The 13406-nt window shown below is 41.5% G+C and overlaps 2 protein-coding genes across 2 annotated transcripts in view; one reads left to right on the forward strand and one right to left on the reverse strand.

Annotated features, from left to right (window-relative positions):
- Window positions 1-13406, reverse strand: part of RASSF6 (Ras association domain family member 6) — a 58950-nt gene that overhangs the window by 35397 nt on the left and 10147 nt on the right. The window contains exon 4 of the mRNA XM_066548879.1: window positions 2379-2458. The gene's annotated coding sequence lies outside the window, so the exon portion shown is untranslated. The remainder of the gene's footprint in view (window positions 1-2378; window positions 2459-13406) is intronic.
- Window positions 594-2462, forward strand: LOC136555850 (interleukin-8-like). The gene is made up of 4 exons (XM_066548880.1): window positions 594-657; window positions 829-964; window positions 1752-1835; window positions 2432-2462. The coding sequence occupies exons 1-4, from the start codon at window positions 594-596 to the stop codon at window positions 2460-2462; spliced, it is 315 nt and encodes a 104-aa protein (XP_066404977.1).

Consider the following 13406-nt stretch of genomic DNA (forward strand, 5'->3'; position numbering starts at 1 on the left):
ATTTCTGGTAAAGTTATCTCAGCATATAAAACAGTTTTTAAAATGTACATGAATATAAGGACATGGAGAGCTAGTATCTATAATTTCTAGAATTATTGGCTCCTGCTTCTGTCATGTCTTACAACAGAAAAAAATAAATTGAAAAAATAAAATTGAAGTCCAAAGACACAGAGATAGAAAATCACAGAGCAAATGCCTTTGAGCTGTGGTAGAAAGTCACAAGGAGGACACAAGTACGCATAAAAATTATTCCAAGAAATTACAAACTCTCTACAGACTCCACACAGGTCACTGCAGGGCGATTCTACATGTCTTTACTTCATAAAGTGCTTTCTATGAGTGAGAAGCAGCTTTGTGGTCACCAAGGGAAAGGGGCTTACCCACTCACCTGTGACTCAGAGCTCAGCAGCATCTCGCAGGTTCGGAGTTTCCCGGGTATGACCCCCCTGTGATGCTGGAGTGCCCCGGCTGGCCAGGCAGGATATAAACACAGCCTGCCCCGGAGCACAGGCACTTGTCAGCTGGGATCTCCCAGAGCTCACTCCACCACACAACCAGGCCCAGGCCAAACCAGGAAGACACTGTCTTACATCATGATTGGCAAGACTGTGGCTGCTGTGCTGATCCTGCTCCTGATCTCAGCACTTGGAACACAAGGTAAAGAAACTTTTCCTCGAGCTCTGCTGACTAATGGCCAGAGCAAATGCTGGGGAGACACTGTGCTGTCCTACCAGTGCAGCAAAGGGCTCTCCCAGTGCTGTCAGCAAAAACCCCCATCTTGTGCTTCCTGTGAAAATACTGAACCACTCCACTGCTTTTGTTTTCCAGGTGAGGCGGTGCCACACTCGGCCATTGAACTCCGGTGCCAGTGCATAAGCACCCATTCCAAGTTCATCCATCCCAAGTTCATCCAAAACGTGAACCTCACCCCCAGCGGACCTCACTGCAAAAATGTTGAAGTCATGTGAGTGTTTTGCAAAACCTTCCTGATTACTTAACAAGAAGGAAGCAGATTTTGCTCTTGATAGTGTGCAAGTGTTCTGTGAGCAGTGTGAGCAGCCTGTAGAAGCAGCTGCTCAGAAAACAGGACAGCAACATTCCCTGCTCCTACAGATGATGTGCTACGTGTTGGGAACTGAGTGTTGTTTTGCCAATCTCTACTTGTTGAACACATGCAATATTTTGACCTAAATTCTCAGTCATCAGGCAGCAAATAACTTTCTAAAACTCTGAATTCCACTGGCTTGTGAAAATGCATGGAGCCATGCTGAGCAAGAGATAAAAACCATTCTTTTTAAGGGCTAGGTCAAAAAAATGATCACACTTCTGCTCAAGTCAACGATAAAAACTACCAATAGCATACAAATTGTTCCAGTTACATTCCAGAACTTTTTCTGTAAGTAACCAAGTTCCTATGGACTGGTAGTTCCTCTGGACTGGGCAGTACAATTTCTGAATCAAGATGGAAAGATTTAACTCTTCAGTGAAAGACTGATACCAAGCCAGTTCAGGAAAAAAAGCTGTTTTGAAGAGAGGGAGAGTCCTGCAGATGGCTTAATGCATCAAATAGATATGAGAAGATACTAAACCAGTGAAAATGATCCCTTTATGTTAGGCTATAGCCTCAGTTTATGCAGCTTAAAGTGGAACATGTCAGTGTATGGGTAGAATGATGTTATTATGAGAGAAAGGAGACATTGCCTTGGATTTCACTGAACAGCCCTTTTCCCTTCCTTTCTTCCCTGTTGCAGAGCTACCCTGAAAAATGGCAGAGAAGTGTGCCTGGAGCCCAGTGCTCCCTGGGTGAAGCTGATCATCAAGGCAATTCTGGACAAGTGAGTAACTTCTCCTCAATAAGCACAGCTTATTGAAAACCGGTATTTTAATCGAACTACCAAACACAGACGGGTGTGAAGAGCTCAAAAATTCTGTCTCCTCAGGCAGTTATTACCTTTGTGTTCACTAATTGTGACAAACACTGTGATTGCTTTGAGCCTTAATTACAGCATTAGCTATTGAAGCCTTACTGTGCCACACATCTCTGGGAAGGTTACCTTCCTCTCCCTTAAGGCAGAAGCATTTTGGAAACCTCCAGCGCAAGTGCTCAGAGAATCTGAGCATTAACTGACAGGTTTTCTCCTGCTTGCAGTGGCAGAAAGCAGCAATCAGTTTTTCAAACTACTGGCACATAGATAAGTGGGGGGAAAAACAGGCTCCAGTTGTCAAGTGAAGTATCAAATGATGGAAATGCACTGCTGTTGAATCATTTTGGGAATGTTATGACGTACCAGTGTCCATTGGGTTCTGTCACAGCTTTTCAGGGTCTTGGGTACAGAAGCAGAGAGTGGTGGATTTCAGCTGACACCAGCAAATCTTACCTGTTGTATGGTTGATTTTTAATAGCTTCCTTTTCCATCTTCTTTCTTTCTAGGGCCAACACCAAACCTGAGACAGAGTCCTAAAATAAAGAAGAAAAATGTCCTGACTTCTCCAGCAAGGCAAAAATAGGGAAGACATTCACCCAGCTTCTGACAGTTCACCTCCTCCTGCCTCCTACATTCACAATGTCACATCATTTAGAATATGGATTCTCTGGTTTATAGTTAGTTGAGAACAATACTTTTAGTCTTTTAAACTGGTCTCATTGTGCAGGAAAGAAACCACTGCCACCTCAACAAGAAGGCAGGAGAAATGGCTTGTGAAGGAATATGGAGATGATTCTGGAATAATTTTTGCTAAACACAGCTGGAACAGTGCAGTGCATGTCCAGTGGAACTTCCACTAAATGATTCATTCCCTTTGTGCTAACAGTTTAGGAAATGACCAGCAACAATTTCTCCCCAGCAAAGCATGGACAAGTAACTTCAACTGCACCTGGGTCACTGGCACTCACAGTGGGGTACTGGCTGAAGAGGGGAGTTCCACAATTAACACGTCAAAATTCTTGTACACCGGGTTTTGTGTCATAATTTTCAAGATATTATTTATTGTGAGTGAGTGTTGTGAAGGTATAAACATATATTTTAATGCCATCTTTTGGCTAGAAAAAAAAAAAATTTATTTATTTATAGAATAATATTTATTTATTTATTTATTGAAGATTTTTATGTTTACCTACCTAATAAATACTTGTTGAAATGTTTTCCCTTTGATATTGTTTGTTATTAATTTCCTCGTTGGAACAGAGAACTGAAAAAAAGAGGAAGCCTTTTCTCTCAGTTTGTATCACATAAGGGGTTCCAAGAAGGGCAAGGGGAGGATCTGATTTGTGGGAGCCAGCAAATTGAAGCAGCATATTGCTGCCTCTGTAAAGTGTAGATAATGAGAGGAATTATGAAAGTTATCTACTGTCTTCCTCTTTCCTGTCAGTGTTTTCAGAAGTCTGGACAATAAAATTCCCAGATAGTAATGACCACATACTGGTTAGTCACAGAAATCACAAGGCCATAGCACTGTGGTGCTCTGACAGCACAGCACCTGAGAACATGGCAGTGAACAAGGGGTTTCATTAGCTTAAAGAAACAGGGAAATCTGATAAACATTAAGGAAGTCACTGAGCATCCTCCCTAACTCCTGTTAGGAGGGAGGACTACATCAGGGGAAATCCTAAGAAACAGAGCTCCAATTATATGGCCTTATATCTACCTGTAACAGAGCAATTCACAGATGAATGTTGAAATTCAAGCAGCAAACACTTGTGAAATGGGAAAGCTGAGCAAATATTTTGATATTTGTTTAGGTTTGGTCTTTTCCAACAAGGAGCCACTCCATATTCTGCACAATCATCTCATGTTTGCTCATGGTGCAAGACATAAAAGGAGTTTTTGGCAGTGTTTGAGCGAGTTCTTGTGCAAGAGGACAACTATTCTGACCACATTTTCCTCCCTGTCCCCATATTTGCCCCTGTCCCACTGCACAGCATTGTACAGGCTGCTAGTCCTCAGAATGCGAAGGAGTCAAGGTTTCTCAAGGAGACAGGTTTTGTTCAGACTTGTCTTACAAGTCTAAGTCTTCCTGTAAATAATCCTGAGGGATTTTTATAAGATATCTCCTTTCAGAGATGTAATTTGGAGATAAGGATGTTGCAAGTATCAGACAAGAATGGGGAGAGGTTGGGAAAGACCTCTTGATCTGCACAGCCGTAAAAATCTGGGTGTATCCTAAAGGACTGACATCACTTTTAGTGTAATACAGATAGGCATAACCTCTGCCACCAGCAAAATCCCAGTCAGGTTACTGGGAGCTGAACCACAGCTGAGAAAGGGCTTTTCTCATCAGTTCTTCTGTCCAAAATGTCAGCAATGGCTGCACTTGTAGGACCCTGGGCAGAGCATCTGAACCTTCCTCCGTAGGCTCATTGGTACCTCAAGGGTAAAAATTCTAGCATATCACATCTCTGTTCTGTGTGCAGTCACAGAATACCTTCCTTAGAAGCACAACAACCACTCTCATGCTTCCAAAAATGTGTTTTTCTGCTCTTGGAGACTGCTAAGTGAAGCACTGTGGCTCTTCTGACTTGGTATCTACCTTCACCAGACTGGGCTGCTCTTCCTTGTCTGTAGAAGTCACTTATGACATGTGTTTATCTGCTGTCTTAAACACCTGTGATTATTCTAAATGCATGAGGTTAGAAAGAAAAACAAGCAACTTCCTAAGTGTTTATTTTAACCAAGTATCCTTACAGCCCTTACTGCCAGATACTTTCTCCTTTCATATTATGAACAGATTAGAGTTTCAGAAGAGCTTAAGTGACTTTGGTGATGATGCCTCAGTCATTTTAAGCTCATCATTTCCTGCTTAATGACTAGAGAGACTTCTCAGTACAGAATAAAGCATCTAAATCCCTTTAGCCAAACTGAAAAAGACAACATCCTTTCAGAGAGCAGGAGAAACTAGTTGAGTCTTGTCTTCATAACACACTGACCAAATAACTTCAACCAATTCGTATCAAAATATAGTGTGCAAGATTGGGATGAAAAGTTCTTGTAATTATGCTGGGTAAATGTTTGTGCACAAGGCACTTCAGCATGATGCAAAGAGCTGAACAGAAGTTCTATATGCACAGAGGAGGGAAAAAGTCTCTTTATTTTGGCTCGGAGAGATGTCTGGTAATGTTGTATTGATTTCCAAGTGCAAGCTTAGCATTGTTGGCTAATACCAGTACTCCATGAAGAAGTGCAAACAGAAAGTGACGGATAACAAGAACAATTTAAAGAATAATTGAAAATATACAGCAGCAAAAGGCAGGAAAGTTTGAAGTGCCACTGAATGGACTGTACAGAGGTTTGGGTTTCTTATGCAATGCTCTCCTGTGTTAGGAAACCTGCATGTGCAGATCCCACCTCTCAGCACTCAGGCTGCTGGGAGTGCACCTTTCAGGTATAAAACCTGATGGGAAACAGCACCAGAGTAGGACCTCTGTCAAGAAGAAAATCTGCACAGCAATGGATGGCAAATCTGTTGCTGTCACTTTGTTTCTCTACTTGGTCTCAATGGCAGGGTCAGAAGGTAAGAAAATTATTTATTAAAAATCATGTAAGCAATTAATCAGTATACACATGCAAATGCAAGTGGGCTTATGCTATGTCCATGATGACTTTTTGCAAGAGAAGTGCATCCTCAGTAAACTGTCATTCAGAAGTAAAAAGGATCATTTGTACCTGTTAGGATGCTGTGGATGTTTCCAGGAGTAAAATATGCTTCTGTCTGCAAATGAATTTATTCCTATGCCACAATATATATGCTTGTCTCTAGATTTTAATAAGTGCTTGAATTAAAATAGGACCTTTTTCCCTAAATATGTCAATAAAGATCTTCTTTTACAAATGACAATTTTATCCTTTTTGCAATTTTATTCTTAGTAGGCAGGTTGATGACAGAGCAAGAATTATCCTGTTTGCAAGAAAGAATAAGGAATATCTTATTTTTATCTGCCATGATCAGATGATCATGGCAGAACCTTAGCAATCCAAGTTTAAATTCAAATGCACCAGCACATCAACAGCTCTGAAAACGCAGATGCTGTGTTGTGCAGATGCAATTACTTTTATCTTAGCATGCAGCAAATCAGAGTGTCTGAGAAACAAGAATGAGGCTACAGGAGAGAATGCAGTTTGCTTTACAGGGGGGCAAATAAAAACACTGTTCATGTACCCCGAGATAACAGAATTTTGTTCCACAGGTAAGGCCCTGGAGAACACAGATAAAAGAGGCTCCCAATGCCAGTGCGTAAGCACTCATTCCAAGTTCATCCCTCCCAGGACTATTCAGGATGTGAGATTAAGCCAAAGAGGACCTCACTGCAAACATGTGGAAATCATGTGAGCACTTTTCCTCAACAGCACCTTGCTTCCTACAGGAGGAACCAACCCAGCATTTCTCATCCTTTTTACTCAAGTACTTTGAGTGGCAGGATGTTTCCCTAGCAAGCCTCAGAGACATCAAGTATCAGGAATGAGGCCTTATGTCCAAAGGAATAAGCTATTTCCCAGCCAGTGTTACAAGCAGCTTCCAGACAGTATTTTAATTCTCTTTCTGTCATCTTACTTATGAACAACATCGGAGGGCAGAATCAGATTCCCACAACACAGAGCACAATTAATAACTTAGACATTGAAGAATCAATCAAAGACACAAGCTTTATCCTCTTGACATGAATTAAAACTCTGCATGTGGCAAAGTTTGAAAGGTCCCAAGTTATTCCTTGTGTCAGAATTTCACATGGAGCATTTCCCTGTTTGAGGAGTGGGGAATTTGGATTATACTCCATGTGGGTATGAAACAAAAGCTACAGTAAGCTTCATTCAATACCACTCCTGGAGCTATTTACAGGAACCAGGGCAGTGCAGTCAGTAAACAGAAAGGCTCTGTCAGGCTTTTATGCTTTCACTATGGTTTCTTAAGCAAATAATGGTTATACAATTATACCCTCTGTGCAGCACTGCATGGCATCCTGTTCCACCTCACTGGGTATTGGTAATTTAAGCCCGGCTTGGTTAAAAGAAATACTTTTAAAGATAATTAAGTTCCCAAAAGATCTGCTAAAGAGTGGCCAGATAGAGAACTGAAACCAAATAGAAAATTCATTAGGTTCATCATAAGATTATAGCATAAACACCTGTACTGACATCATTCATAAAAACCCCCAAACACATGAGACAAAACCAAACAAGTCCTTCATCTAGTGGCTAAGAGAAATTTGCAGCCATTAGCAGAAGTGTGAGGGACACACCTGGCCCTAACTCCTGTGCTCCTTTCCTGGCAGAGCTACGCTGAGAGATGGCAGGGAAGTGTGCGTGGAGCCCGCTGCGCCCTGGATCCAGCTCACTGTAAAGACTCTGCTATCCAGGTGAGCTGTTCCCTTTCCTGGAACACCTGCACCTAAAAGCTAATTTTAGAAGGCTACTTAAATTCTTGGCATGCAAATGTTCACCCTCTTCAGGCATAGGTAATTCTTTCTATCAGTTCTCTCTAAAGCAATATTTCTACATGCCTGAGGAGTGAAACAGTTTCCTTTGATATCTTCCTGGTGTGTTAAACAACGCAAAAGGCCATGGCTATGATGCCCCTAAACCTCTGCTGACAGACAGCACATTTTGTGTGTTTGACACCTCCAAAAATCAAGATCTCAAAAACTCACTTCCTCTTTCTGGGTATAATTCAGACAGGCAGCTGGCATTTCCAAGATCTTTCACTGCTGAAGACAGGGACAATCAAATCCCTACTTTGCACACAGGCAGATGAAAGTTCTTTCTGTGGGAGCAGTTCATGCATGAACAGTTTTGGTTTTGGTTTTTTTTTCTTTGCACAAATGTCCATTGGTTGGTACAGTAAAAATAAGTAATTAATGATTGGTGAGCACTTACTGCTCTCCCTTAGCTTGTATTAATAGTAATTATTTCTTTATTTCTGAATTTACTTTATACTTAATCTAATCACAGGGCCAGGGACAATGTTGAGTCACCAGTCAAAGAAAAGTCAAGGAAGAATAAACGTTGGATTTCTGCAAGGATATGAAATGAGAGAAAACATTGCTGCTGAGAATGCCATAATTTCTGATGAGAATGCCCCTTCTGCTACATCACTACAGTTGATTATTTTTCTTTCCCTGAGATGGTTGCTGATTCATGCTATTTTCTTTGCTGTCACTCTCTCTTAACTTCTGTCTGTGATAGATCAAGAAGCTCAAGGTTAATGAAAGTGTTTAAGTGTTGTAAGGATGAGAATAAGCAAGATGAAGTTAGTTACCCCTAAATGGCCTGACTGAAACAGAAAGAGAATGGATACAATTAGCAAACACATGAATAAACACATAATAAAGAAGCATCTGTGTAGCTTTGAAGGAAGTCATCTCTCACACACTTGTTGCAGTTGTTTGAAGATGAAAACAAGACAGTATGGACAGATGTGGCAGGTCTCACAGGCAGAGCCAAACTGCCTTTCTGAAATGCTTTCACAGCCCTCACTAAACATTGGAAATAATGAGGCAAAGAAACATGTCTTGGAAATGGATAAGTAACAGGTGAATACATGGAGATGAAGGGCAGAATGAAAAGATCAATTTATCAATTTTCATTGATGAAGGGACATCACCCATGGATTCTTACACCACCTTGTGTGAGGTCCTGCTAGGTTTGGCCATCCCACAGAGGATCTGGGAAGGTCATTTGCCATGAGCTGAAGTACTCTGGTGATGCTAAATGATGATGTGAAAACAAGGCTTATCTATGAAGAACTGCAGAAGGACCTTGGAAGAGTCGCTGATTATGCAACAAACTGTGGAGAGCTTTTTGGATAATTGGCTAGCTGAGAAAGGCCACTTCGATGTGATACCGTTGGATAAGGATAGGGGAAACAAGCTGGGGATTAAGCAACCAGTGTCCAATCACTGACAAAAGTCATAGTGACCTTCGCTGAAACAGGAAGATGGGGGAGAAAATCGCTTGCCAGAAAATGAAGATAGCCTAGGTAGAGTAGCTATAAGAACGTAAACATAGAAACAAAATAATCATTAGAGCATAGAAGTATGTGTGGTTGATCTAAGTGTGCTTTAACCAATAATGAGCTCAGCTTTTGCAATATGTATAAGCTTCATTAACACCAATATAAATATGTGTGAGCTATCAATAAACTTTGGGATTTGCTGTTCACGCATATTGTGTGAGGCAATTCCTCCGCCGATCATGACAACAAACTACTAGGTGAAATTCCCTGCAGGAAGTAGCCAAAGTGATTGACACAGGAAAAAAATTAGAGCTCCTACAGAAGTAAAACATTCTAGGCTGACCTTCAGCACACAGGAGAGAGATCTCAGGATGATGCTGGGTGCACGATAGGAATACCAGATCAGGAATGAAGAGTGTTTGTAAGTGACAAAATGGGATTTGACTGGGTGTAAGGAAGGTGCAAGCAAGCATGGGCTGATACCTGAAATACCTCCTGTCTCATCAACAGTTCCAAGTCACTGTAAGCCTCAGGGTAAAGACTGGGAGATCAGGGCTTTCAGAAGGGAGCAGCTAAAAATAGAGACACTACATCACCCTTTTTACTTCTGTTTGTTGTGCTGCAGTTTCCACTCACAGACAGGAAGATGCAGGCAGAAAGACACACATACACGTATATACCAAGAGAAGTTTAGAAGTCATCTTTCCAAAGAAAAAAACCACATTATTTACTTCAATATAACAAAAAATATTAGGTCAATATTTTTCTCTCCTGTTAATTCACAGATTAGTCTGAGTTGGAAGGGACCCAGAAGGATCATCAAGTCAACTCTTAAGTGAAAGTCCAATATGGGGATTGAACCTGTGACCTTGGCATTATGAGCACCATGTTCTATCTGACACCCTAACAGACCACATTTTTTGTTATATAAAAGGACTTTGCAGCTTACATATTTATTCTGTGTTGTTTTTCCAGGGTCATGGTGAATGGTTACATGGCTTAACACTACTGTTGATATGTCAATTCCCATTGATTTATTGTTAATTTCTTTCTACAGTCAAAAAGATGTTTTGTCTTAGTGACTTGATTCACACTGTTTATGGCTGACCATATAAATCTGATTTCTGAGGTAGAAAGTGCTGAAGTGCAGATTCTAGCAGCATTCATCAGACTAGGCACACATGGTGAGAGTGATGGAGGACTCAAAAATGCCATGAGTGCCCTGTGGGGGTCAGTTTTGTGAGCCCCAGGGTGGGCAGTGGGGTTTGGAGTTTGACCCCCAGCAGCCCCCTCGTGGAAGCAGCTCAGGACTCAGATGTGAATCCATGAGCTGACTGAAAACCTCCACTGTTCCTTCCTGCAGCTGCACCACCAGGCTTTGGTAAGCAGCAAGGTTTTACCTGTCCATCAACCTGAGATCCATTGGATCATCAAATTTACATATTACAGCTTTTACACCAAACAGATCTCAGTTATGAGAGTGAGATGAGGGTGTGATGTGTGTTATGGCCACTGACCGCCTCTAATTTAATCAAAAGTTCCTGGCACAAACTTCTTCAAACTCACCATGTGTTTCCTCCTGCCACTTCCAGGTCCTACTTGCATAGTCAGAAAATGCCTCTGGCCCAGCTGATGAGAGGCAGATGCAAGATAAGCGATAAATGCAGCCTTATAGGGCAGGTAAAGCCCAAGTGCTGGTGCCTAACAATTCTCTAGGTGGACTTAGTATCTCTTCTGTTCATAGCACATAGATAAATTTTATTTGTAGTAGGTATATTTGTTAATATTTTCTAGTATTTTATGTTAACACTGCAGGTGATACTAATGCATCCTTTTCTTGTATTACTTTACACCTTATATTAATATTTTCAATGCATTTTCATGTTGAGTTAGAGCAAATGAAGCATTTCATGGAATCCACAACAAATTTTTAAATGGAAGCTACAATACAGAATTGAATCTTTTCAAGCAGAGCTGAAATACGTACCAAAAATGAATATGCAGTAACATACTACTGTTTTTATAAATACATACATTAAAAGGCAAATCAACCTAAAAGCTGCTACTTTGTGATTCCAGAGGGATTCAGGAAAGTCCAGCACTTGCTGTGATCTGACTAAGGCTACATAACCATCTATATTTAAACACTGAAGTTTGAAAAACCCCACAAGCTGACCTAATCCTTTCTCCTTTCCTTACTATCACTTCCCCCTATAGCAATTCTTATGTCTAGCAGATATTTTGCTTTTTGCGTGTCTGTTCCCTAACGTTTGCCTCATTGCAGACTTCCACAAGTGTTTGCACAACACTGGTCATAGCTTCTGAGCAGCGGAAGCGATTGTTTCCCAGCTCCTGTATTTGTTCCTTCAGCCCTCTGCAGCTCAAGTAGAATGGCAGCTGAATGCCAAGGCCCTTGTGGGCAAAAGGAGGTGGTTTCAGAGGCCAGAGTGAGATTTTCCCTGGGTACAAGAGTAGCTGGAACAGAGGACACACAGGAGGCAGGAGTTGACAGACCAGCTGAAACCTCATTCCAGCAAAAGCTTGGCCTCCTGGGCGGTCTGTTTGCACAACTTCCCAAGGGAGAGGATGGAATTTGCCTAAAACAAGACAGACTCTTAATTTTCTCAGGGTAAATTTATCAGCTCAGGAGCTGGAGCATTCCTCTGGACCTGGAGCAACTCAAACAGTTATGGACTGAAGCTCAGCCTCAGTAAACCGTAATCCCCCTTAGTGTGTCCCTTGTGCAGGGGCATCCTTTGCTACATGCAAAGATTAACGGGTCCCAGTCAAGATCCTAAAGATGCCCTTTTGACTGTTGTGCTTATTAGACAAGCTGATGAGTCACAACAAGCCACTAGTTTCCATCCTGCAACATGGGGAACACAAGCTATATCCTGCCTTAGAACATAGGCACGGGAGGTATTTGCTTCCTTTTCAGCAGTCTTTCAGTAGTCAGACTGTTGTGTAAGTGCTGTTTTGTTCCCTGCCAGCGTGGTTTTTACAGGGTTTAGCATGGAAGGAAGGTCTCTGCTCGCGGCAGTATCAGCTCACTCAGTGACGCCATCCTTCCAAAGGAGCAGCAATTCCATTTGCACAAGTCATCTCTGATGGCTGGCAGGGAAACAAGCTGCCACAATCCCATAATGGATTTGCAGTTGCCATGACAAAAGCCTGGATGAGATCCTGGGCACAGTGCTGAAGGGATGTAGGGAGAACTTGGGCAAAACATGGCATGCCCAGAAACACAACCCAGGAGTGCCTGGCCTTTGGGCTTGATCTCATGCCTCAACATTTTCACACCTCAAATTGTCTCTCTTACTCCCCCTTCACACAGTCCCAATGAAACTGCAACTTTGGTGAAGAAGTGCAGGGATTTATATTCCATTACAAACATCCTGCTCTTTTAGACAGATACTCACTCTTAGTTCAGGGCAGGGCTCATCATAGGTAGAGCAGGCTCTTGGCTTCACTTTTGCCCTGGGGATTTCTGCAGATCTGTTACTGCCACACGCAGGAAATAGCTGAGCCTGGTGATCAGGAGCACAAGCACTCACTGATTTCACTTGGGGATTTGAAGGGGAATTCTCTTTTATTTCCTCAATATTAATAACATTTCAGCACACATCAAAATTATATAATAAGGCTGCAAGTAGTAACCAAGAAAAGTGTGATCTCTAATCAAATGTTAATTTAACCTCTGTGTGTGTGCATACATATGTGGAGACACAGAGAGAACTCAAAAGAAAAAAAAAAACAGCAAAACCTTCCAAGTAAACTGGTTAAAACTCCAACATCTACAATCTGGCACCAGTGAAACCACACAACATATACATCATAATAGAACAGTAGCAATAAAATATAACCCTAAGTTCCTAGCAAAACCCTCTCCTGATTCACATCTTCAGAGAAGTAAATGTATTTTTCATTGAAGTTGTCTAAGAGACACAGCTAAGGAGCAGCACTATCAGGAGTCAGTGTCTTTTGTCAACTTAATAGTCAGCAAGAGTTAGGAGAGACAAAGCTGCTGGATCTTTTCCTGGGATAGTCCATGCAGCAATAGGAAAGAAATTAATTTTTATCACAAAGTTCCTCTTATCAATTTAATGATAAGTGGTACACCGGAAACTACAATAAATTATGGGCAAACAAACATTCTTACTGTAAATAAACTGCAATGCTTTACATGCTAAAGATGATTGAGTTTCTATGAAGGCCCCAGATTTGGGGAGAAGTACCTCATTCAATCCACAGATCCCAAAACCACAAAGCTTTGGGTCTGAAGACTAAAAGCAGCAAAAGTCACCATGTCAAAAGGACGGTGTTTTTACTGCACTGAAACAGGAGGCTTTCTCCCAATCACACACATTCCAGCTGGGTTTGAAAATACAGATCTTAATTCGAGCAAAAGTTCAGCATTTGACCCCATCCTCCCTTGGAATTGTCTCCCTTGCAAGCTATTATCC

The sequence above is a fragment of the Molothrus aeneus genome, chromosome 4 (assembly GCF_037042795.1).
Source record: "Molothrus aeneus isolate 106 chromosome 4, BPBGC_Maene_1.0, whole genome shotgun sequence".
NCBI lineage: Eukaryota > Metazoa > Chordata > Aves > Passeriformes > Icteridae > Molothrus > Molothrus aeneus.